We start from the raw sequence: 23598 nt of genomic DNA, 5'->3' as shown, positions 1-23598 counted from the left end.
ATGCTTCTACTGTAAACACAAAAATAAATGAACTGGAGGGGATTTTGGTCTTGTTTTGCCAGAAAAAAATATGAAAATTGCTATTGTACATTAACCTAAAGCAGTAGTGCCTGTGTGTCGATGAGGTCACATAGCCACTAGGCATTATCTGCACACCTCCGCTTTTGGAGATGAGGACATCCCTCGCGTAGCTACAGTGACTTTCCTGGTGCTGTACAGGAACGCCTTGGCCCATGTCTGAGTGAGATGGTCTGGGAACATGTCCTGGAGCTGCAGGTCATTAGAGCAAGTGGCAGCCAGAGCTGGCTTGTAAGAGTGAGAGAACAGGCGAGCTTCAGCTGAGGAAAACATCCTTCAGGAATGATGGAAACAGGAAAAAGAAAGGAGAGAAACAAATGTATTGATAGATGCTTTCTTTGCTTTCTGTGACTTGTCAGATACAAAGAAAGTAATTTTTTTTCCAGCAGTATGTTTCTCTCACTCGAGGGCTTTGCTTACTTGGATAACTGTCTGCTAATTTTAAATCTGAGGAGGCATGTAGAAGTCTTACAAAATGTACTGAAGGCTGGATTATGTGGGCTGGAGACAGCTGTTTTTAAAACCTCTAACTGAAATTTAGTAAAGAATGATGAGTGCTTAATTCCAGCTCACAAGGTCTGAACAGCATTATTTGATTTAAAGATAATTAAGATATTCAGCATAACTGCTCAAGAGTGGAAAAAAATAAACACTTGTCATGAGATAGAGACAAATTTGTATTTACATTTGACTATAAAGGACTTTAAAATCAACATTGCTGTCATATCCATATAAATAATTTAGCAATCCAAATGCTTTCCTGCGATCTGGATTTTCACCATTCAGCTGCAATGGGAAAATTGAGCTTTTGATGACATTTCTGTGGATTTTACCCATGTTTTCCCAAAGGACTGCATCATCTCTAAGCAGCAATGGTCCACTGATACTTGCTCCTATTTAAAAAAAATAATTAAATAGTAAGACTAGGACAGACTTCAAATTTGGCTAGGACATTCTAAGAATTTACGAATATTTTCTCTTTGGTGCTGATGCTGCTTGAGACATCAAGTCCACTGACTAGGTGGGTTTTACACACGGATAAATGATGATCCCTCCCCACGACTGGAATAAAAGACACTGAAGGCAAAGGAAGGTCCCTGTTGTAAGGCTTGTTGCAGAGGATGGATTTCATTTTCTTTGCCACATTACTGTGCTTTCCTGGGCCTGGCTGCAAAGGGACAGACAGATACCGACCATGTCTGGTCGGCTGTTTCTCCACCAGAGCTCCAACAGGCAATTAAGCAAATCATCTACCCCAGCCACTTTACTCAGATAATCGTACCATGTCTTTGTGGGCTCTGCAGGCTGTCAGCTTGCAATGAAGAGAAATAGTCATAGAAGGAGGGGATGGAGACGTTTGTCTGCCGTCCAGACTAACTCAGCTCCCAAGCAGCAGTGGCAGCTAGCCCTAATGACGGCTTCACCATCCCCACGCCTGGGTTCTTCTGGTTTGAAATCCAGCTTCCTCCAGCCTGCTTGGGTGGGAGCCCTGCGCTTGAAAGCGCACGAGAGACAAACATTAAGTGTATCTCTACAGAGTTAAAGGAATGTATCTGATATTTGAGGGAGTTCTTTTGGAGCAGTTCTCATTGTGTTTTCTGAGTTCATGCACTCTTTTTATATTCATTGGTTTTCCATACATTTAGAAGATAAATTCTCTCTGAATTGGCTTCTATTGGACAAAGCAGATCACAGGTAGTCATGCGCAGGTGCAATGAAAGACCTGCCTTTAGTAAACTCACCTTTGATAACACGCTGGTCTCCTCTGGGTTGCAGGTCAATCAGGTGCAGCACAAGGATGATACACAATAAGCTCAAACCTTATTGCTAGGGAATCTTGCAAGTATCTTGCTCATCTCAGAAACAGGAAGAAATGAGAAACCCACAGAGAAACAACAGGAGCAAGTCATCCTAGAAGTATTAGATATATTGCTAGTTTTGCAGCATTGAATGTGAAATCGATTTACGTTGTTCTGCAATGTTGATACATATCAAGAAAAAGACAGAATGAGCTTGTAATTTCTGGCTCCATTTTGCCCCAGGAATCATGTTGAGTAGGTAGAGGGTATTCTTCTCATCCTGCTATAATGACTTTCTTGATGGCCAAATGTGGAAATTCACTTCAGTGGCTGGAAGCATGAGTCATTCAGCCCAGAGATTACAGAGTTCTAGAAAGCTTTTAATTTTATGGAGTCTATGAACCTGGTAATTGTGAGAGAGGGACAATTCTGCACTGACCTTTTGAAAACTAAATATGCAGCTGTATTAAAATCAAATGTTTCATGAAAATACATTTAATTTGGATTATGTGTATTCATTTTTTCAACAGAAAATGGGAATGAAACAAGATATTTTGTTCACATTTCATTTTGACATTTTGTGTATTTCAGATTAAAAAAATGGTTTTTTCCTCTTTCAGAATGAAAAATGTCACAGATTAAAATAGCAAATTCCAGAGATTCTTGGATTTTATGTTTACACTCTTCTCAACTTTCTGACTGTTTCCCAAGATTTCCCAGTTTTCCAAAATGTCAGAAGCAACTTTTCAGGGAGACAATAGCATTGTCATCTTTACCCTTAGCTCCTGTAACCCTGGAGGGCACTCCAACACCACAGGCTCTTTCCTGCTGTTCTGAAAAACACGCTCAAAGTTTATTCCTGGCCCACTGGGATTCAGGACAGTCTGTGTGATCTTTCTTGGGTGCTTCCATCGTAGACATGGCTAAATAATGATGCCAACCAGAAACCGTACTGCACTTAACGACATCTCTGTGATCTACAGGCAGTCATTTACTGTGGGTTAGTGACTGCCATAAAATACAGAATTAAAAGACTATTTTCTACCTGCTCCTGAAACAGGAATAAAGTAAGCAGATGCATCACTGTCTGGAATAACTAACAAACAGTCATCTTAAGCTGTTCTCTCTTTCCCTCTCTTTTATAGTGCATTTATGAATTATGTTGTTTGCATTTATAATTATGGGACTGAACAGATGGTGGAAGGCTTATTTCAGAATGATGTGTTCATTAAAATAACCTACTCTGGTCTGCCAAGTGATTGTTAACCGTAATCCCAATTCGATATTGAAGAGAGTTATTTATTCTTCCTCTGTAAGTCCATCTGAAAGAAATGGAGCTTTGAGAAATGGACACTATATTGAGTGTGAAGCTACAATAGTGGTGCTGCATATATTCCAGATGGGAAACCACTGAAGAGTTTTGCAGCTGTGAGAGAAAGAAAAATGTAGGGCAAGATAAATCGTGGAGCAACACAATTTTCAAATCTAAGAAAAGTTTCAATTCTTTATTCAATTTGGAAGCTCAGTTCCGCTTAAAACGTGGCTCCAGCCAGCTTCTACCTACGCGCAAACTTTCTACGGTCTACCGTCTTAGGTAGTTGAGTACAATAATGGTAGATTCCATTATTAAAAATGGGACACTCTGCTCAAGCGAAACATAAATCTTCAGTTTATCACATCTTTCATAGTAACATTTTGTCTTCCTCTAGTCCCAACAAGTGTTTACTGGGTGCTTCTGCAAATAACAAGAGGTTTCATGATGTAACTGGGAGCGATCATCACCTATTTGCCTTTCTTCTTGGAAATCTTATTGTACCAGCTTCCCTTCCCAGCTTCATCATTTTGCAAGGCATGTGATGGATCTGGAGACAATTCTTTGCATTTCAACTACTTTGCAGTATTTTATTTCTGAGATCTCCTGCTCCACTATTTTCATATCAAAACTTCAGGATCTGGTCTGAACATGGATGAAAGCAGAGACACAGTGTGAAGGTTTCTTTGTTGAGATTGAAGGAGTCTCTATTTCTCCAGTTCTGGCCATTATCCAGATCCTAATTCCTGGCCCTCACATCTCCTTGTGCATATGTCCTACTCAGGCTACCTCAAGATGCCGCTTGTGGCAGATCTTCTTCGCTCAGTGGGCAGTCCGAGGGCTGTGCTGCTGGTGAGCTGCTCAGAAACATAGTTTACAGCTCTCCTATGGCTGAAAGCTTTGCTCTTCTGCACCAAAGCAATTGGCATCACTTGTACCCCACAGCTGTGGCACAACCACGGGGTCATCAGGATTTTGCAGGCAAAACTCAGAGGAAAGAGTGGAGAATGAGATGCGAAGCTGCAGGACTCCTGTCTGCGCCCACTGGGAGCAGAACCAAAGGTGGGAGGAATGGGAGAGCAGTGGAGAAGTTGATGGTGTTCACTAAGAATAACCAGAAATATTTGTGTTTTCTGGGTTGCCTCTGCAACCGTTGTCACAACCTTCAAAGATGCAAATTGGCTGTACAAAAGCTGTTACTGAGAAGGTTTCTGGGGTCCTGGAGGGAGTTTCTAGTTGCATATGAAGGAAGAAACCTATTTTGAAATGTTTCATTTGGAGTGCTGGCAATCAACAACTGGAAAAAGGAGAAAATGAAAGAAACAGGCAGATGAGTGCTTACTCGTACAAAATTGCCAATATCACAGTGGTTAGATCAGTCACCTTGATAAAAGGCAGAAAAAGGCCTTGAACATGAATTGGAGTCTGCTCTTTTTTTTTTTTTCTTTTCTGTCTCATGAGAAGGTGCAGACTTGCTCCAGATCAGAAATGGGGAAAATATTTAAAACTTTGAAAACTTTTGGAGAATGGGAAAAGCATTTTCTACACCACTCTGATTTTAGCTTGAAACTCATTATTTTTTCCCTAGCAAGTAAGTCTTTATAATTGCATGTTTCTCATGCTCTGACCTCCCTTAAACATCCACTCCAACCTATTAAATCTCCTAGTTGTAAACTAAATTAGCCTGTACATTTTTTCAGGGCATGCATTGTCTTCATAAGGAGCTTGCCAGAGCTCAGCACAACAGATTTCTGCTTTAGTTTGGACTACAGTGTGCTACTGTCAGGAAAATATGAATAGTTTAGACTTTTCAGAGGTTTGGTTTTGTTGAAATTTAATGCTTGGTTTAATTTGAAATCTCATTTGGAACGCAAGCAGTTGACCAAAAAAAAAAAAAAGTTAAAAATATTAATAAAGGACACTTCGCAAAACCAACAACAATAAATTGCAATGCCTTTAAATGAAAAATTTCACTTGTCATTTTTACAGAATTATTGCCTTTTTTTTTTTAAGACAAATTCATAGAAACTGGCACGAACTCAGGAAAACTTTCAGTACCACAAAACCTGCAGATTTATTTCTTTTCTTATTATTTCAAGTTTTTAAGAATGTCACAGTTAAAACTTGCTCCTTGCCTGACTCTGCCATGCCTGAGTTCCCTCCATCAGTCCACTAGGGAGTCACTAATGAACCACCAGCAACAAACCCCAAATCCCAGTACAGGGATGCCTGAGGACCACAGTTTTGTTTCAGTTAGGGGTAATTGTCCTGAATTGTGTGAGCATGGGGTCAGTAGGAGACTCTCACAGGCTAGCACATCTGTAAGGTCACTTTTGCAGCCAGTGGTGGAGTATATGACAGGCTTCAAACAATGTAATGTGAACAGGTAAGAACAGCACTTATTTCAAAGAATTTGATACAAGGTTTTTATCTTCTATTCTTGCATTACCGGGGGTATTTAGAAACTCTGGCAGTAACTATTCTGCATTTATAGTATAAAGATTATCAAAACGATTTGCAAATACAATGAAACTTGGTGCTTATCAGCTTTTTGTATAGTTCATGTCTAAACTTCCCCAGACTTTGCAGCCATTTGTGCACCCAGCTGAGACTCGAGCTATCCTGGCAATACCGGTAACAGACATATATACCATAAATGCACCCATCCACCTACTTCTGCAGTAACATTGACCTCTCGGTATCTGAATGTGTGTGCAAAATCTCATCTCTACCTGGTGACAATATGTCCTTCATTTTCTGGGCAGAGGGGGAGTGGATTTAGGTGGCAAAAGTCTCTGGGAGCAGAGAGTTAACAGCTCCCAGTATCCCTCCCGCACAAAGCGGGACAGGACAGGGACAGCTGCAAAACCTCACCTCAGTCTCCAGGAACCACCTTCTGCCAGTTAAAAAATGGAAACAATTCATAATGTAAACAGGTGTATTGGGAAAGGATTACTAAACAGAGAGCAAAAAGACAGCCGTGCACCTACAGCAGGTTTAGGGCGGCTGTGGCTTCTTCCTCCATTAATCTGCCTTCAGCCCAGCTGAAAGCTTCACCGTGCTTGGACAGTTATGGGCATTTATTTTATTCATTTTTTTCTCTGCTACTATTATGACCCTTTAGGTAAAATTATTTCTCCTGCCAGGGTTAAAGGGACAGAGCCTGCTGAGGGAACACGAAGCCCAGTGTTTGTTCAGAGGCTTTGGAAAGTGCAGGAGATGCTGCCACACAAGTCCTTTAGCCCATTAGTGATTCAGCTGTAGCTGGGAAAGGCTGTCTTTGCTCTCTCTTTGTCAGTTTGTTATTAATGAGCAGGATCTACTAATGTGATCCAAACCCTTGCAGAGTTTCTGTACCTGCCAGGGGCCCCTTGCCCTTCACAGCAGCCACCAGGATTAACTGCCTGCAGGCTGATGAACTCGAGTTTGCAGGGAGTTTAGGGAAGAAGGATGGATACAAGTGTTCAGAGCAAGGACTACAGTGAAAAACCAGGGGAGTAATTAATGGGTAAAACAGCTGCAGAACTGCAAGCTGTGCTTCCCAGGCACTTCTGCTGGTGCAGAGGAGCCGTGGGTATGCGTAACCAGTGTAGGCAGCTTCACACAGATACTGCAAGCATGACGGTTGGTAGGAGGCATTTTTGGGAAAGAGCAGATACCTTCCAATTCCCCCCTGTTCCCTGCTGTCCAAAGGACCCCAGGCACCATCTCCAGACAGAGGCTCCCTTCTGGAAACTGGACCGGTGACTGCGAGCTCTGATTGAGGGGTGGCATGCACAGCATCAGGGTATTGCTTCCCCTCCTCCTGGGTCATGCTCTGCCAAGGAAATGGATACAGTTAGCTTTTGTGTTCAGAGCCAGGAGCCCTGCCCCAAAATTGCACTGCTTTCTGCTTTTCAGCAAGACAGGCATGATCCCGGGGGACAGAGCTGGATGCCGGGGGTTTGCTCACCAGGAGAGGACTAAGCTGGGACCTCAGGCTCCGTGAAAACGGTGACTGTTTTTCATTATGGTTGCGGAAGCCAAAGACCAGCAATTTTTTGCTTCCTTAATAAATTGTACAAGTTGTTGTGGGGGATAGCTCTGCAGGGAATGAAAGTGGGAAGATTAGAAACAGCCACTGCATCCCCTTGGTGTTTTCTCCCCAGCTCTTGCCGAGTTCCTAGAATAATGCTGGAGCTCCTTGTTCTGGTTGTGGACCTACAAAGGGTAAAACCACACAGCTCCCCTCCACTGTGCTGAGAGCTAATCCAACCAGTTAATTAAAGAGTCCATTGGGCTGTCAGAAACAGCAGGAGATGCAGAAGCAATTATCTCCAAATTGGTCATCATCACAATTAAAATACCATTTGGCAAGTATGTGAACAGCCTGCAGCAGGGTCCCTTTATAGGTGGTCATGCTTTTTCATTATTGGGCTTTACTGCTGGGTGGTGGTGTTTATGATCTGAGTAAAGCTGTCAGGTGAAATGACAGCGACACTCGCCCCCAGTTCTGGGAGGAGTCGGATGCAGAGGGCAGAGGCAGGCTGGGATGCTATTTGTAATTGATTTTGGTAGCTTAATGTGCCAGCATATACAAATCCCATCGAAGGAAAGCTGTGCAACTAATTTGCTGCAGATAATTTATTTAATGCATTTAAATCTTTTTAATTTTTTTCCTGCTCATATATTATGGCTTCCTCAGATGTATTCATTACTCAAACCTACTTGACTGATAAATTTCTCTTGAAACGTTCAGCCCACACATGCAGGGTCTGAGGGTTGCTTTCTTCTTGCGGTCGGTAAGATAAATCCCGCGGTGCTTGGCTTCTCAGCTGGGTGAGAGCTGAGGCACATTAGGTGTGTGTTCCTTTAGGTGAGGCAAAAATGAGTTTCAGGTGTAGCTGTGCTTTCTCTCTGAAACTTGCCTCCCATAGGTACTGATGCCTGAAAAATTAATGGCATTTTCAGAGAGCAGATCAGTTAAGACACGGTGGTGTGAAAAAAAGCAGGGCTGTTGTAATCCTGTCTTTTATCTGACACTAAATTGGTGCCCTGTAACTGGCAGGTAGCTTTGAACTTTCATTTGAAGGGAAAAACTACAGTCTGTGAAAACAATCCTGATAACACAAAAGCCTGCCAGCGGAGGACTCCTTTAACAGTTTCCTGGAGATGTTGGTAAGATTTTTAGGAATGATGTGCCAGTACCAGAGCAAGCCATCACCCTGCAGCGCAGCTTTTGCACCCTGCATACGAATGCTCTTTCCTCCTCTCCTACCAGTCCTCTTTTCCCACAGGGTAAACAGCTGGAAGTGTTGAGCTAACTGCCAGAGGCTTCAGACAGACACTTTGTGCCACAAGAGATCCTGGGACACCTTAATGGCTTCTCTTTAGTTTAATGCATCTTTGTAACAAACGGCATCACCTGCTAAATTGCTGATCTTGCACAACTGTTTTCTGACTACTGCAGAAGAAGAAGAAGAAGAAGAAGAAGAAAGGTTTGGCTCTTTGGATATCCTGTATGAAGTCAGCTTTCAGTGCCTGTTTGTTGTGGTTCTGACCAAGTCCTGAGTTGCTCTGAACTATGTCTGCCTTGTTCACAGAGTGGGAGGTCTCCTGCCTCTCATCCTCTGTATCACCATTTGTAGCAGAGACTTTGCCATGCTAGAGGTCTCTTTGCTGGATTGCCTCACACAATGTGCCATGTCTGACTTAGTATATAAAATTAAAATTACATTATGACTTGTATGCTTCATGGTCATCTAATTGGAGTGTCTGTTCAGTGTTAGATGCAAAATGTCTTTTCTTGTTTCTTACATCAAGTCTGTATCTTGTTGGTAGAACTAGCACACTTTTTCAGATTTATGATCATTATTTAAAGTGATGGAGTACTAAGGGAGTATGTTCGATGGATATATCTGCACATACAGTGACCTGTATTAAGGCAATCAAGCCTGACCATGTTGAAAACCAGCATCTAGTACATTAGAGGGTAAATTCCTCCAGGAGTATTCACCAGGGCAAATTCAGACAGGCAGTACAGTTTATACCCTGGCTTTCATTTTGAGTCCATGGTTGATCTACTGGAACTAACAGATACATCATTTGTAGGATATTCAGCTCATCTACTTCAGACATTTCAGTGGCATTGTAAGCACCTTAATTAGGAGCCTAAGTCCCAAGTATACTCAATGGAGAAAGAGATGCATCCAGATTAATAATGACTGATGTCAGGTTTTGAATATGTAGACAATGAGGAGTTCCTGACCTTTTTTCTAATGATTATTCAAACAAATCCTGAGGCTGATAGCACTTCTTTTCCCTCTGCTAACAGCAGGAGAACTGATACCTTTTTCTACTTTCTTAGGCTTTTTTCTTTTTTTAATCTTTATTGGGATGTGGGTATTTCAGGTATGTCTCGGATGTTTGTTACTATGAGAAATAATATATCTACATCTCTAAACACTTGGGAGAGGAAAGTCTTAACAAAGACCTGATTTCCCTGGCATGCATTTGGACTGGGGAAAAATATGTTTTTACAGTTATTTTTGCAGCTTCCTACTTCTGGACCTACTCAAAGGATGGTTTGGTTCAGCTTTAGTTTAAATGAAATGGATTGCCAAGGGAAGATACCTGGCTTGCTCTGTACCCTTCAGGGGGTTTGCAAGCAAGAATGATTAGATGTGAAATTCTAGAAAGATGTGCTAAATCAGTTTTACTCCAGTTAGCCAACGTTTTTGCTATCACCTCAGATGTGCTTATTCCTACTAAGCATTGCACACCACTTAGGGAAAAGAGCTGCGTGTCATTAGCAAACTAAATCAACAGTTCTGTTGAGAAAGCCATGTTGAGATGGGCAGCAGGAAATGGGCTGGTAGAGGAGGCACAGGGTAAGAGATAATGTGGAATTCCTTACAACTGAATTCTGCTTTTTCATATCTGGCCCAAAGCCTGGAAAAATATCAGAAAGGTATATACATGACATGAGACCTCCAAAGGACATAAAACCTGAACAGCACTGGTTTGATAAGACTAAACCCAACTTTGCAATAGACAGAGACTACTTTCTTTTGTAAGTGGAAATGCCCTGAAGTGTTGGTCTTGGTTTCATCTTAAACAGCATTCACTTCCCAAGCTAGTCTCAAATGATTCTTTAAATGCTTGCATTGAAGACATTAACTGAAGTGCCTTCAGCTTAGTCCACCCATACATGATCAGTGTTTCTTAGTTCTTTGGTCTGGTTTCCTCTCATTACCAGTTGTACCTTAGACACATGAAAACCAACAGGTTCTTGGTTTTCAGGGATTACCTTGACTGCATCAAACTGAAGATTTGGTTTCCTGTTGTGGAGCAAAGTAGGGATTCACATTTTCTTAATGTGGGATCCGGATATTTGGAAGATGTACTGTCTTAAGATGTACTTCGGGGTTTGCAAGAACTCATTTTACATAAGCTTGTCCTTTTAACTAGCACTAACAAATCCTTCTTTATGTTTTTCCACTCCCAGGTACACTGTTTTACGTAACGGGCATCATCAGGAACATGAGAAACTTCCCATCCACAATGACCCTGAATCCCAAGAGTCCTGTTTCTAGTCATGGTCCTAGAAGAGGAATGGCCCAGCTGAAGAAACAGCTTCCTTTTAGGATACCCAAAGCATTCACGGACAGCAGGACTTTATGAAAACTCATTCATGCATTGCCATGGTGCCTCCTGCACTGACTTCATATGAATGTCCAGCTGCACGTGTGTAGATTGATGGGGGCATGGGAAGGTACATGAGCAGAACGGCTGAGGAGACTTTCCTGTACCTGCAAGGACAGCTGGACTATATGACTGCATCAGAGCCTTACTCCAAGAGTGAGCTGATTTCTGTCTATGTAAGGGAACAACACAGATAAACCACTCGGTGCAGGGACTTCTATTACTCCTTTCCAGCTGCCATCTGTGTACAAGCCACCTCTCTGTCCTGTCATATCATGATCTGAAAGATTGAAAGTTCTGGCTAAAGCCCTAACATGATGTGAGACTAAATGCCTGCTTTATCTGCGCAAGATCCTGCCCGCCGGTGACCGGATGCTGTCAGGAGAGAAACAGCACTAGGTTTTCTTCAGCAAAATAAGAGGAAACGTTTGCCATTTGATATAGTTACTCGTGAAAGGTCAGCATGAGCTGCTGATTCACCCTGCCCTGCAGAGCGTTCTTTGTAAATGCTTTTATTGTGTTTCCTGGCCAAGTTCATTGGTAGAAGACTCACAGGGTGTATATAGTGCCTGACAAGCTGGAGTGGGACCTACCGAGACATTTCACCACTAAGAGAAGGCCCTGCAAGCACTGCTTCAATCCAGCCTAATTGCTAAAAACAGTGGCCATCCTCTGCTGTTCGGAGGCCAATGGACGGGATGTGGCCCTCAAACCCCAGGCAAGCTGCCAGTGCTGTCCTCATCTGAGCAAACTGTGGGCATTCTTACCAAGAAGAAAGGTTGGCCAAGAGACAGAGTCAGTCTGTAATAGATCACTAAGTGCCATCTTGAAAAATATACCATCTAAAAAACTTTTCTAGCTACATTAGGAAGACAGACTTCTACTTACGTTTTCCATCTTTATTTTTCTATTTGTTTCTGTTCTCTTCCAGTTGAGGCAAGAAGTTTCAAGACTTTCAAATATCACCATATGCACATCTCTGTTTGCAAAGATCTCAGTCCTTAGCTGCTTCCTGCATGTAGATGTTGCTATGTTCCTTGTGAGCTGCTTCCACCTTTGCATGGAAAGGGTGGGCAAGGCTGTAGACTTCGCAACTTTGGGAAAATGATTTTCATGCAGTGGGAAATATGCAGGATCAAGACTACAAGCCTTTACCCTTTTTAGATGAAGATCTAACTCAGAGATGCCACCCTGAGCCTAGAAAATAAAATTGTACTTTGTTATATTGTGTAATCATGTACAGATATTTTTAATGTAAAAAGAAAAGGTGACATTATTTATTATTTTTTATCAGGAAGGTGGTTTTTTTTCATTAAAAGCTTCTAGACCCAGGAGCTTAACATTATATGTATTATTATTTAGTAATATTTCTGTTGCTATGTGACAGGTATTTACTGTAAACAAACAAACAAATCCTGCTTTGAACAAACAAAAATGTTGCTCAGTAGGAAAAAAAAATTGTGCATGATAACAACTGGCTTCCTTGCCACTGTGTCCAACTTTAAATACTTCTTCCACATAAAAGTCACTGATAAAGCTTCACATCTTTTTCCTTTAGGATTCAAAAAGACACTGGGCAGAAACAGCCCTAATTAGAAGCCGCCAGACACTTACCAATGTAGAAAATTGCTAGCAGTTAGAAAGAGACAAACTATTGGTATTTGTGGTGATAGGTGCTGATGGGAAGAACATGAGCTATTTGAAAAGAGAGGGTGAGACAGTTTGAGCCAATTCCTAGTTCATCATTAGGAACAGTTCGGCAATGACCTGTTTTCACAGCGTTGTGTTTCCAAAAGAACTCGTTATTGGTTCAACTCTGTTGTTAACACCAAAACAGTGGGTGAAAAAAATAGGCCATTATTGAAAGTTTGGAAAAAATCCATCCAGGGCCACTTCAGTCCCATGTTCTACACCTCTGTGGAACTGCTCGCATGGGTTTTTGTCTGGATTTGGGTATGCAAGACTGCACAACAGGTTGTCTTGGTTTCACCTCAAGTATCAAATTTCTTAAAGAAATCCTAGAAAAGCTTTTCTCTGTCCCCATTAAAAGGCATCAAAATATTGGTGTGAAATTTCTTGGAGTGATATGGAACCAGCAGCATGGGGATGCTATGGTGATGGTGTTCTTTGTTTTCGCTGTTGTCCTTGAAGTGTTGTTTTCTCCTATATTTTTATGTGCTTTAGTAATATATCTCTTCTTAATTTAAAATGAACTTCTCAACACTGAATTTTACTCATGGGCAATGTTCAGAAGGCTCTATCAATGGGATCAGTACCTCACTAGCCAAAATGGTCAACAGCTCTGATGACGGGAAAAAAGGCTCCAATTCCAAACGCTGTATTTGAATGAAATACCAAACACGAAATGTCCATGTTCTATGTCATCTCTGGCTAATTGCTCGTTGGACTCAGTAAACCTATCATGAACCACCTGGCAGCTCCTGCTTAATAAGTCAATAATCTCAGCAATGCTTCTGTGAACCCAGCAAATGACATTGTCCGTCATCAATAATGTTAGAATTTTTATGGAAAAGAAGCTGTCTCGTAGAAAGGACCCGTACTTGATTTCCTTTACTAAAGGTAGCTGCTCCTGTAGCCTCTGAGTTCATCTTCCCATTGACCATTTTGGCTAGCAGTATCAGAGTCTTTGCCTGTGCTGAATAATGTGTAACGCATTGGGTGTTTCTAAAAATAAAAAATCCTCTATGTACATTGCAGTAAACTCCAGCTTATGCTCATTTCTTGCACTGTTTTCATTCAAAACATAAGATGCTACCAATACTTTCCACCTGCCTCGCAATATACTCAGCCAGCTATAACAGCAAGGGAGAATCTGGCCCCATTGCTTTAAAAATACTGATGAGCTCTTGGGTTAGAATACAAATTCCTAATGGTTATCTACCAGAACAATCCTGCCTCCCGCACCAAGTTCTCGTGCACCGGCTCTCCTTCTCCCCACACTTTTGCTTAGATTGTTACTGAGCCCTCTTTCTCCCTTACCTGTGCTGTGTCCACCTCATCTCTCACTACCTACACTGAGAGATGTCACTGCTATGGGCATCATGCTCAAGACAGGCATTTGCAGATGGGGAGTCAGATATAATTTTGTGCGGCTCTGTTTCTCTGAGTTTCCCAGTGAATTTGACTGAAAAAGGATGCTCGTTCTTCCTTCCTTTCCACCTCTTTCCCACCATCTCTCACAGATTCATTCTAACAACCATTTATTTATTTCTTCACATAAATATACTGGTACTCATCAGCAAATTATCACACCACCACATTTACGGTCTGGGAACACTTTACATTTTTTGAATGCAGTAAGCCTCAGAAGTGTTAAGCATGATGCCTGCTGTAGCTGTTTTCTTGGATTACAACTGATTACACTTTTCCTCACCAGAGGCAATGTGCTAGCAGAACAGCTAGCTAATAAGAAATTGGCTGGCTGGGCCTTTGCTAAACTGTCTTCAGGAGGCTGATCTGTCAACACAGTTTTATTTCCGTATTTCTGTATTTTTCTAGGCTCCAGAAGCATTTCTGAGATCGCGCATGACATTTGATAGCAGGGCATGTGCACAGACAAGCAAATCCAAAGATGCATTGAGGTTACTTGTGCTGAAAGAGGGAAGCAGAGCAACAGGCTGACTACTTCCAGAGGCAGACTGAAAACCTAGCCTAACACTAAAACTGTGGGCCGTTTGACTTTAAGTGGGCCCTAGACAGTGTCAGGGTACACAACACCATGAGGTGAGCCATCCTTTGTACTGAGCAGCTTTCCATGTCTCTGATCCTCAGTTTACTCAGAAACTAAGTCACAGTCATGCTGCAAAGTAAAATTTGGAGACATAATAAACACATCACCAATGGGAAGCTGTGTTCACAAAACAGAAGCTCCAAGGAAGAGTGCCGAAGAGGCCATACACTTTAATTAGCTGATGATCAAGACTGTCTGGAGGGATGTGAAGCAATAACTGGATGATACACGCTCCGTAATGTCAGTGCGTGAAGCAGTCAGCAGCTGTGTTGCTTAGTGAGATGTATGGAGATATGGCTGCAGCCCAAGTGTACTAGCAGGTCATGCTCACAAACACCATGCAGACAGATGAATCCTTATGGGGAAATGTCCCTTCCACATTTATCCTTCACAGTTCTTTCAACACTGAATATATTTTCAGTTTCTAGTCTTGGAGAGGGCAATGAAAAAAAAAGGAGAAACAATATCTCAGCAGAACAATTAGAAAATGCTTTCAATAAATTCTCAAAACCCTTTCATTTACTTCAGAAATGTAATATGTGACCTGCTCCTATTGCAGGATCTGATGCCTGTCTAAGCACAGTAAGATATGAAAACATTTACCACAGTGGCTTAAAAATGAAGGCAATAGTTTCCATTTGCATTACACCGCAGTACATTGCCTTTGTGCCTACACTCCAGTTGCAGTGTATCAGCAGATCTGAGAAGGGGCTCACAGTGGAAACAGAGGGACTGACAGTGTTGGAGCTGAGGAGTATTTGTAGAGATGTGTAGGAAGTCCTTACTCGCTTCTCGCCCACATAGTGCCTGGCTCCAACCTACATTTTCCACATTCAGCTTGTTTGAAGGCGAAAATCCCCCCTGATCTCAACATCGAAGTGTATGCTTCAAAGAGAGGCCATGCACATAGTATGCACATGCAGAGGACTTGAGCGGAAAAAACAAACTCAGCACACTGAAAACCTCTTTCTCAATGCTCTGTTCTCTGCACATTTCTAGTCACAAGCAGATAGCGGGGCACATACAACTACCATGTGCTTACAGAGATACTGTCATAATAAGCTTAATTCATTACTGGTTATGATTTACTTGCAATCATAGGAGCCTAGATCTTGGCCTAACACGTCTACCTGAAGGAGTCCCAGGTTCGAGGGTCACTGTGATGCTGGTCTAGCTTGCAGAATGAATGCAATCAAAATGGACTCACATGAGCAATGAAAACCATTATGAGGGTCATCTTGATTTTGAGCAGTATGAATCCCTCCAGAGAGTCTCTTTCTTTTTGCAAACTCTGGTCCTCCATGAGTCTCTGTTACAACAAAGGACACTTCAGGGAGAATGTACATTGGAAATGTGTTAGGTAACCACTGAAAACTTGAATATGAGTCAGAGCTGAGAGGTCTAAATGATACTCACCTTGCCTTTGACTTCAGCACACTTCAAAATGGTTTTTATTTTACCCTGCCTTCTCCTACTGTCCCCTAAATGGGATCAAGAACTCTGTGAATAATCATAGTAGTGTATTAGTTGTACTTAAATGCTCTTGTGCATCTCAAAATACCTCTCAATTTAGGTATTACTAACAAATGTCTTCAACCTAAAGATCATCTGACCAAAGGATTGTGGCTTTTAGAATGGAATACACTCAAAAATGACTCTGCTCAGCAAAGATGAGGAAGAATCAAAAGGTATTTAAGGTATTTATTGGCGTCAGCCTGACTTAATAGTGTGCAACAGAACTAACCAATTGGGTCCAAATCGTGTCCATTTAATACCTAGCACAGATGAAAAATACATAACAATGCCAGTAAAATGATGGTTTCTTGGAGCAGGCAGCCCACATACGGCAGACTCTGAGTCATTCTGAAGAGTTTTCCTCACCCATCTTCGTAAATGCTAAAGCCAAGGAGAGCATTTTCATTCTGTAACTGTCAACTGTAAATCCTTCAGTAGTTTAGGATCCAATCTTTTTCTCTGCATTAGATTTCCTGAGCCATCTCTGAGTACTATCATGCCACAAGGCAATAAATCTTGGTTTTTTCTACTAATATGAACTCAATAAAAATATACAAAAGATTTTAGCGCTTTCAATTTTTGTATAGCTTAAATCTTTCTGAATCCAAAATGATCACATATTCACTTGGCATCACTTTCTCACCTAATTAAAAAAACAGATCTAATTTAACTAGAATTTACCCAATATCTGAGTTCCGCTACTTCCTGTTAAACTGAACTGATATTGCCTATGCCATTAGGAAATCTAGTAGATTTCCTGTCAAGTATATGCTTATTACTGAAAGGATTTCAAAGATTTGGCAGAAGAGCTGAACATTATTTTAGCATACATTATTTGACAATTTACAGAATTCTGTCATTTTTTAATGATTTTCATTGATCTTCTGAAGTTCTTGAAATCAATTGTTAAAAAAACCCGGAGAAACCCTAAATATCTTTCCTGGACCACAACAGAATGGGAATGCAATGCTAGCTGATGTTCCTTACACAACAGCTGCAGTGCCAAGGTCTGTACTCTCTAAGAGATATTGTGAAGGGGGCTTCTCAGTCCTCTGGGACAAGAGGAAAATTTATTTCCTTGCTGAGTAAGTAGCACACTTGACTTCCTTGAAGCTTTCTTCCAAGTCAAGATTAGGAAGGCCCCAAATGAGGACCTCCAGCTGCCATGGGGTGTGTTTCAGTCAGGCAATGATCCAGACAGAGTATCAGAACTAAACCCTTTTCCAGCAGCCTCAGTAATGAATCTGTTTTCATATTCCTGACAGCTGAATCCCACCCACCAAACAGGGCTCTTGACATAATGAGTATCTGAAAGGGCTGTCAAACCACATCAATGGTCATCTTCATACCACTAATCTCTAAATCCAACCCTATGCAAGGGCATCCCTCTATTTGTAAAAACCAGAAAACATAAAGGAGAGTCTAGAGCATTATTGCAATAACTACTGGCAGTGACTGAACAACAGCTATTAATCCAGGGGTTACTTTAAGGACTACATAGATTAGCACAGATATGTTTACTCCATACCAGTTTCCATCACTGTGCCCCACTCGATCATTACTCTCTCTGAAGTAGTCAATTCACTTGCTACCACCTTTACAGCCCTCAATGGCAGTCCCAAGATCATTACTGGTAATCATCTTCACCAAGTTCTGCGTCGCCAGCGCTGGCTCCCTGTGGACAGTCTCACCCAAGAGCACAACTCATTTCCCATTTCAAACTGCCAGATTTTTTGCCCTTTGCTAGACCAGGCATGTTTAAATGGATAACCTCCACTTGCTTGCTCCCTTCCTTGCCCAACAAGTTGGAAAGGGGAGTGCAGCAAAGCCAGAGTCCAACTTTAACGTAAAATCTGTGATTTTTGACTCTCTTTGATCCTGCAGGAGGAAGAGACTGAGAGATAGATAAAGAGATTAAAACTACATCAGGAAGTGTTCTCAAGCAGAAATCCGCCTCTGTTACAGAGCTGGCCAGCACAGACCACCAAGAAATATGATCTTAGGTTTTGAAAACTGAGTGAAAATGTTGCTGCTTGTTTTTACGGCAGAAGTGTGGCCCTCATCTAATAAACCCTAAAAGATGAACCCTGTCCTCCCTCCACAAACAAACAGCAGCAGCCAAAGCGGGACTGTCATTATGCTCTCTCACTATTACCCTCAGACTTGTCTGGAGACCTCCAGTTCAGCCACAGATTTTGTAGCTTGTCCACAGAGCATAATTATATGCAGCAGATAAACCCTGCCACCTCCCTCTTCTATACCAGAGCTCCAATGTACAGCTTTTGATATGTCCTTTACAGGTCTATTTGTAAAGGCTCACATCTAAACTGAGGACCATCATGGGAAATATTTGCTGAAGGAGAAAGCTGACCTATCCTCTGCTTGTGCTTTTTATGCATCTGTTCTGTGGAAGCAAGGACATTTTTTAAGAGCCCATCCTGTCACAATCCTGAATATTTTCTTGCAAATGACTGTTCTGCAAGCACCTTCCTTACCAGAAACACTTCATTTTCTCAGGTAGCTCTTCTTCAGAATGGCCTGTCCCTGAAAGCTGTGGGTTGCTGTGTGTCTTCATAAATGAAGCACTTCAAAACAATGAGTCATTGCACTGAAAGCTCCCAGCCAAAGGTTTTCTTCTACGACGAAGCCAGGTTTTGGGGTGATACCTCCAGGAAAGTTAAGTGCTTCTTCTGCTGCTTTGCTAATATGTTTCATCTTCCTGCCTCGCCTTTCTTTGGAAGTGTGTGATATAGCTGGACTGGCTAAACTAAGGTCAGCATCCACAATTCAGGTTGGGTAGTTCCCAACACTGGAATGTCTCCTTACCCCCTGTCACAAACAACGTACGCCTATGCATTCATATGTATCTCACGCTCTCATACTAAATGGCATTTTCCAGCTTAGATAACTCCTTTGGAGACATCATACCATAGGAAGCAGTTGTTCTTCCCTACAAACACAGAGCTGGTGGTTTTGCTCTGTAACAAGTCTGCAATGGAGAAAGCTTATCTCATCTCAACACCTAATGACTGTTAATGAGCTAATGGAAACTCTCCGGTTCATGGGGCACTAGTTTTGGCTGTCCTGTTAACACATGCAGTGCACACGTGTACGTACAAATGCCCTGTCTTCCCCCTGACAAGGGATTAAGCTTTAATTCCTTGAACTAGTAACTTGGAGCACAAATCATGGGCAAGGGCAGGAGTCTGCAGCTGCTTCTAACACACTCAAGAGCTTAGAGACTAGAGTGAGGGTGGAGGGAAAATTCCTGGCTTTTCCTCAAATAAAAACATACCTTCAAAATCCTTTTCTTTTCAAAACCCAAACACTGATTTTGTCTTTCTCCTAAATCAGAGAAAAAAGCAAGAACCGGCATACTGCCCATCTCTGAGACACAATGTATTGTGCTCCTCTCTCCACAGTGCCCACATCCCAAGCATGCTTTCTGCTTTATCCATTTACCTTATGTACTCTCTATTTAGATGGCATTTCTCAGGCACTTGAGCAACTCACAGCCATGATCACTGCACCCTCTTTCAGGAAGAGCTGCTACCCCTACTTGCTCCGGGGAAAAAGAGGCACAAAGCAGTTCAAGCACTTGCCTGCAGTGGCACAAGTCATCTCAGACTCACTTTCCAACTAGCGGAGAGCTAGTCAATACCTGCCTTTGGCCAGCTGAATCAGGCCCTGGAAGCGCTTATTTCTCTTCACTGACTGTAAGAGGAGACCCCTCTGACTAGTGCATCTGCACGCAGCTGCACTATAGGCGTACAAATCTAACAAAGGTCTAACCCACCCAGGAAGTGTATTGTTGAGCAAGGACTGTTCAGTCAGAGCTAACCTAGGGAAGATAATCCTTCCTGTTTAATTCCTTCCCTGAAGCAACATGCATGCAAAGCACATGAAGGAAGCAGGGGACAGAAATTATGCAATCATATCAGAGCTTCCTTTGTCATTTTCCTTACCTATCAGATTTAATGTTTGCAAAGCTGCCTTTGAACTCCAGCAACAGCTCGCTTTGATATCCCGATGCAAATATCACTGTTTGTTAAGTGGGCTGTAAATGGATTTCATAGTTCATTCCAAAGTTGCCACACATGAGCACAGTACAGCTAAAAGCCCCAGCTGGAGTTTTCTCTGTTATAGAAAGATGAACAGAGCAGGATCGCTCAGCCATCTTATTTGCAGTGACAGCAGCCTGCTCCTCCTGCCAGAGACCAAAAGAGAGGTGTCAGACCGGACTTCAGTGTGAAGAGGGAAGCCTGTCACATACAGACAGAAGGCATCTGGGCTGCTTCCTGAGGAAAGTTTAACAACTAGACAAACCAATGGAAACCCTTTCTTTCCTTCCAGGGCTTGACATGGCAATTGAATAACAGACTGCCCAAAAAGGAAACAAAATGGAGAGACGGGGAGAAGCTCAGACACAAAAGATCATATCCCTTTGCAACCTGGAAGCTGCAAGTTCTCAAGCCTAGTATCTTTACATCTGCTCCTATAAATGCGGTGACAGTTTTCCAAATGGTGTATAGGATCTTTTAGAGATATATGTAGGACTTAAGAAAATGAAATGGACATAAAGTATCACCTTTTCTAGATACTACATCAAACTCTCTTAAAAGAGATTGTTAAAACACGCTGTGGCATTCAAGAGTTTTGGCATGGTACAATACACAATACTTTTAAATGTCTAAATGTACTCAATTGTACCTTTCGTGACCTCCTTCAACCTCAATCAAGTTGCTTAAGCACCAAAAAAAAGGAAGTGATTGATTTCTACTTAGTTTACCTAGAGCTCTGATAGAAGAGTATTTATTTATTTATATCAGCTGTTCTTTGCCGATTTTAGCTCAAGAAGAGGTTATGAACCCGTGTCATGAAAAGGACTTGGATCTCACACAAGGAAGTGAAAAGGGTTTCTGAAAGAAAGAAAAAAGTCAAGTACCATTTAAAGTAAAAACAAGAGAACAATTCTTGACCGTAAATTACTTCGTTCTAAGCCTTAGTTTCCCCTAAGTGGTAAAAAAAATTATGCCAGAATTTCATAAAACTAAAGTATCATCTGAAACTTTGCAAGAGATATTGCTTTATATAGCAAGTGCTCCTGAAATAGCCTTTACACATGAACCTGCCTTCCAAGAAACTGGATTTAAGCCGGGGCACAGTTACGCAAAGACAAGTTAGTATCACAAAGCCAGCTTTCCCACCGCGTAGCACCACCCTAGCCCGCCGAAGTAACCCCAGCCTCAGAGGCGCGGAAGGGACACGCTCCGTCCCCCCGCCCGCTCCGCTGCGCGGGACGCGCCTGTCCGGGAGGGTGGGGGAGGGGGGGGGGGGGGGGGAGGGGGGGGAAGAGGAGGAGGAGGAGGAGGAAGAGGAGGAGGAGGAGCAGGAGCAGGAGCAGGAGCAGGAGCAGGAGCAGGAGCAGAGGCGCGGGCAGGGCGAGCCCCGCGCCGGCAGCCTTGGCGGACAGCGCCCCCTGCCGCCCGCCCAGACCCGCGCAAGCCGGCGGCGCGCTGCCCGCCCCGAGCCGCCGCTGGAGCCCGGCGGGCGCCCAGCCCTCGGTGTCCGGGAACCCTGGGGCACATCACGATCTCACAGTCGCGCCCAGTCGTTGCCAAAGCAAGCCAAGCAACGATGGGCTGCATGCCCCTGCCGCGGCGCAGAGGAGCGTGAAACCAAGCTGACCATTTCAGTTGGACCAGACGGGCAAACGATGTTAAAATTTCAAATTAGAGCGCCCAAATACGAATACTGGTTAGGTTCCAAGTCCTGCAAAGGAGAAGTAACCCTCATGGGAAAAGGTTTAGCGTAATGTAAAAATCTCGGAGACAGCTTAGCACATGAACAAAGGGTATATGAATCAAGTTCATGCGTGTTACCAGGTTTCAGTTCCCTTGCTCTTGCAGACAGCTGTTTGATGTAGTTAACCCGCTTCAGTTGACAAAATCAAAAACAACTTGCAAAAGAAAACACTCATGACTACTGCACACCCCATCAACACATTTGGGCTGATGTCAGAGCAATCTTTACTGGAAACACACATCCCCTAGTGCAGTGACTCAAGGATCCACAAAAGAAGAAATCAGAAACCCAAATGACAACTGCAACTTTTTGTTCTTCATGGTGGAAAAAAAATCAAGACATTTTCAGCCCTTACAACTGGGACAGCTTTTCAACTGGGAGCTGATAAGAGTACTGAGTGCATGTGCCTGCTACTAGCAGAACACCACTGAAGCCAGACTGGCCAGCAAATTGTTGTTCGTACAGCAGCTCCTGCTGACACGAACTATACCCGTTCATGTACTAGTAGTAATTTTTTTATTTTTTTTTTAAAGAAGGTTGGGCAGGAAAATAATTCTTTTCATCTGCTTTGCTCCTTTCCTCAATTTCAGATACCGAACTTAGTGAAGAGAGCAGGTTTCCTGGCCAGATCCCAGACACAATCTCAATACAATCTCTATCACCCAGAGCTCTCATGAGATGGACACAATGAATTTAATCACTACATTACCACTATGTGTAAAATGGGTGTAGTGTTTCAGAGGTTAAAACTACTCCAAGATTCAATTGCTTACAGAAAGAAATATTGAATATAAATAAGTACATTATTTGTATAAATACTTCTTCAAAAGGCTAAAGTTAGAGATACCAGATGGAGATCTGGTGCAATACTCTAGAAACGCAGTAACATTTTCCTGTACATGCTGTATTAAAATGGTAAACATGACTGAATCGATGACTCAGATTACTTGAAACACTTCTAGGAAGGGTCACAATTACGTTTTGTCTGAATATCACTGAATATATTCTCTATGGTTAAATATATTTGTTACAACTAAACCATTAACTTTGATCCTGCGTTAAAGCAAATTTAACAGCACTCACATCATTACCTGGTATTTAGCACTCCACCTCCAGTTAGAGTAGAGAGAGCACATGTGAGAAAATGCCACTGTACCAAATCTCTTGCTGCTTCCATTAGGCACCATTCGCTTCCTCTCATCTAATATGTTTCTAGTTCCACATTACCTCAAAAATTTCCACAGAGGGACAGATGCAGAGGAAACTAACACTGGCTTTCCTGTGTTGAACAGTTTTGCCTCTTCAATTCTACAGCGCTAAACACCATAGAAATCCCCATTAGTCACATTTATACCAAAGTTCAAAGAATTAAAACCATTAACAATGATGTGTAAAATTGTATAACGGTATAATTCATCTGCTCTATGGCTTTTACCACAGTCAGTAAACTATGATTTGTTAGGCTGGTAACTCTGCAACTTTAAAAAAGCATGAACAATAGATCAGGCCATAGCTGACCGTACGGCACATCTAAAGGTGCATTTGTGCAGTCACAGCTGTGTATGCATGCAGACGCTGTTCCACAGCACAGCAAGTTAGCCTTTAAGAGGTCTCCCAGCCCCACAGGGCACATTACTAACAGCACCCAAGCCAGC

General features: G+C 42.3%; 1 protein-coding gene across 2 annotated transcripts in view; it reads left to right on the top strand.

Moving 5' to 3' along the window:
• HTR4 (5-hydroxytryptamine receptor 4) overlaps positions 1–10763 on the top strand; it is a 110460-nt gene extending 99697 nt beyond the window's left edge. For both annotated transcript variants that reach the window (XM_050905343.1, XM_050905344.1), the window contains one exon: positions 10676–10763. In XM_050905343.1, the coding sequence (XP_050761300.1) occupies positions 10676–10763 (88 nt within the window). The remainder of the gene's footprint in view (positions 1–10675) is intronic.
• Positions 10764–23598: the final 12835 nt, after the last annotated feature.

The sequence above is a fragment of the Gymnogyps californianus genome, chromosome 14, assembly GCF_018139145.2.
Source record: "Gymnogyps californianus isolate 813 chromosome 14, ASM1813914v2, whole genome shotgun sequence".
Classification (NCBI taxonomy): domain Eukaryota; kingdom Metazoa; phylum Chordata; class Aves; order Accipitriformes; family Cathartidae; genus Gymnogyps; species Gymnogyps californianus.
Note: the sequence above shows the minus strand (reverse complement) of the source record. Positions and strands in the feature narration are given on the sequence as shown.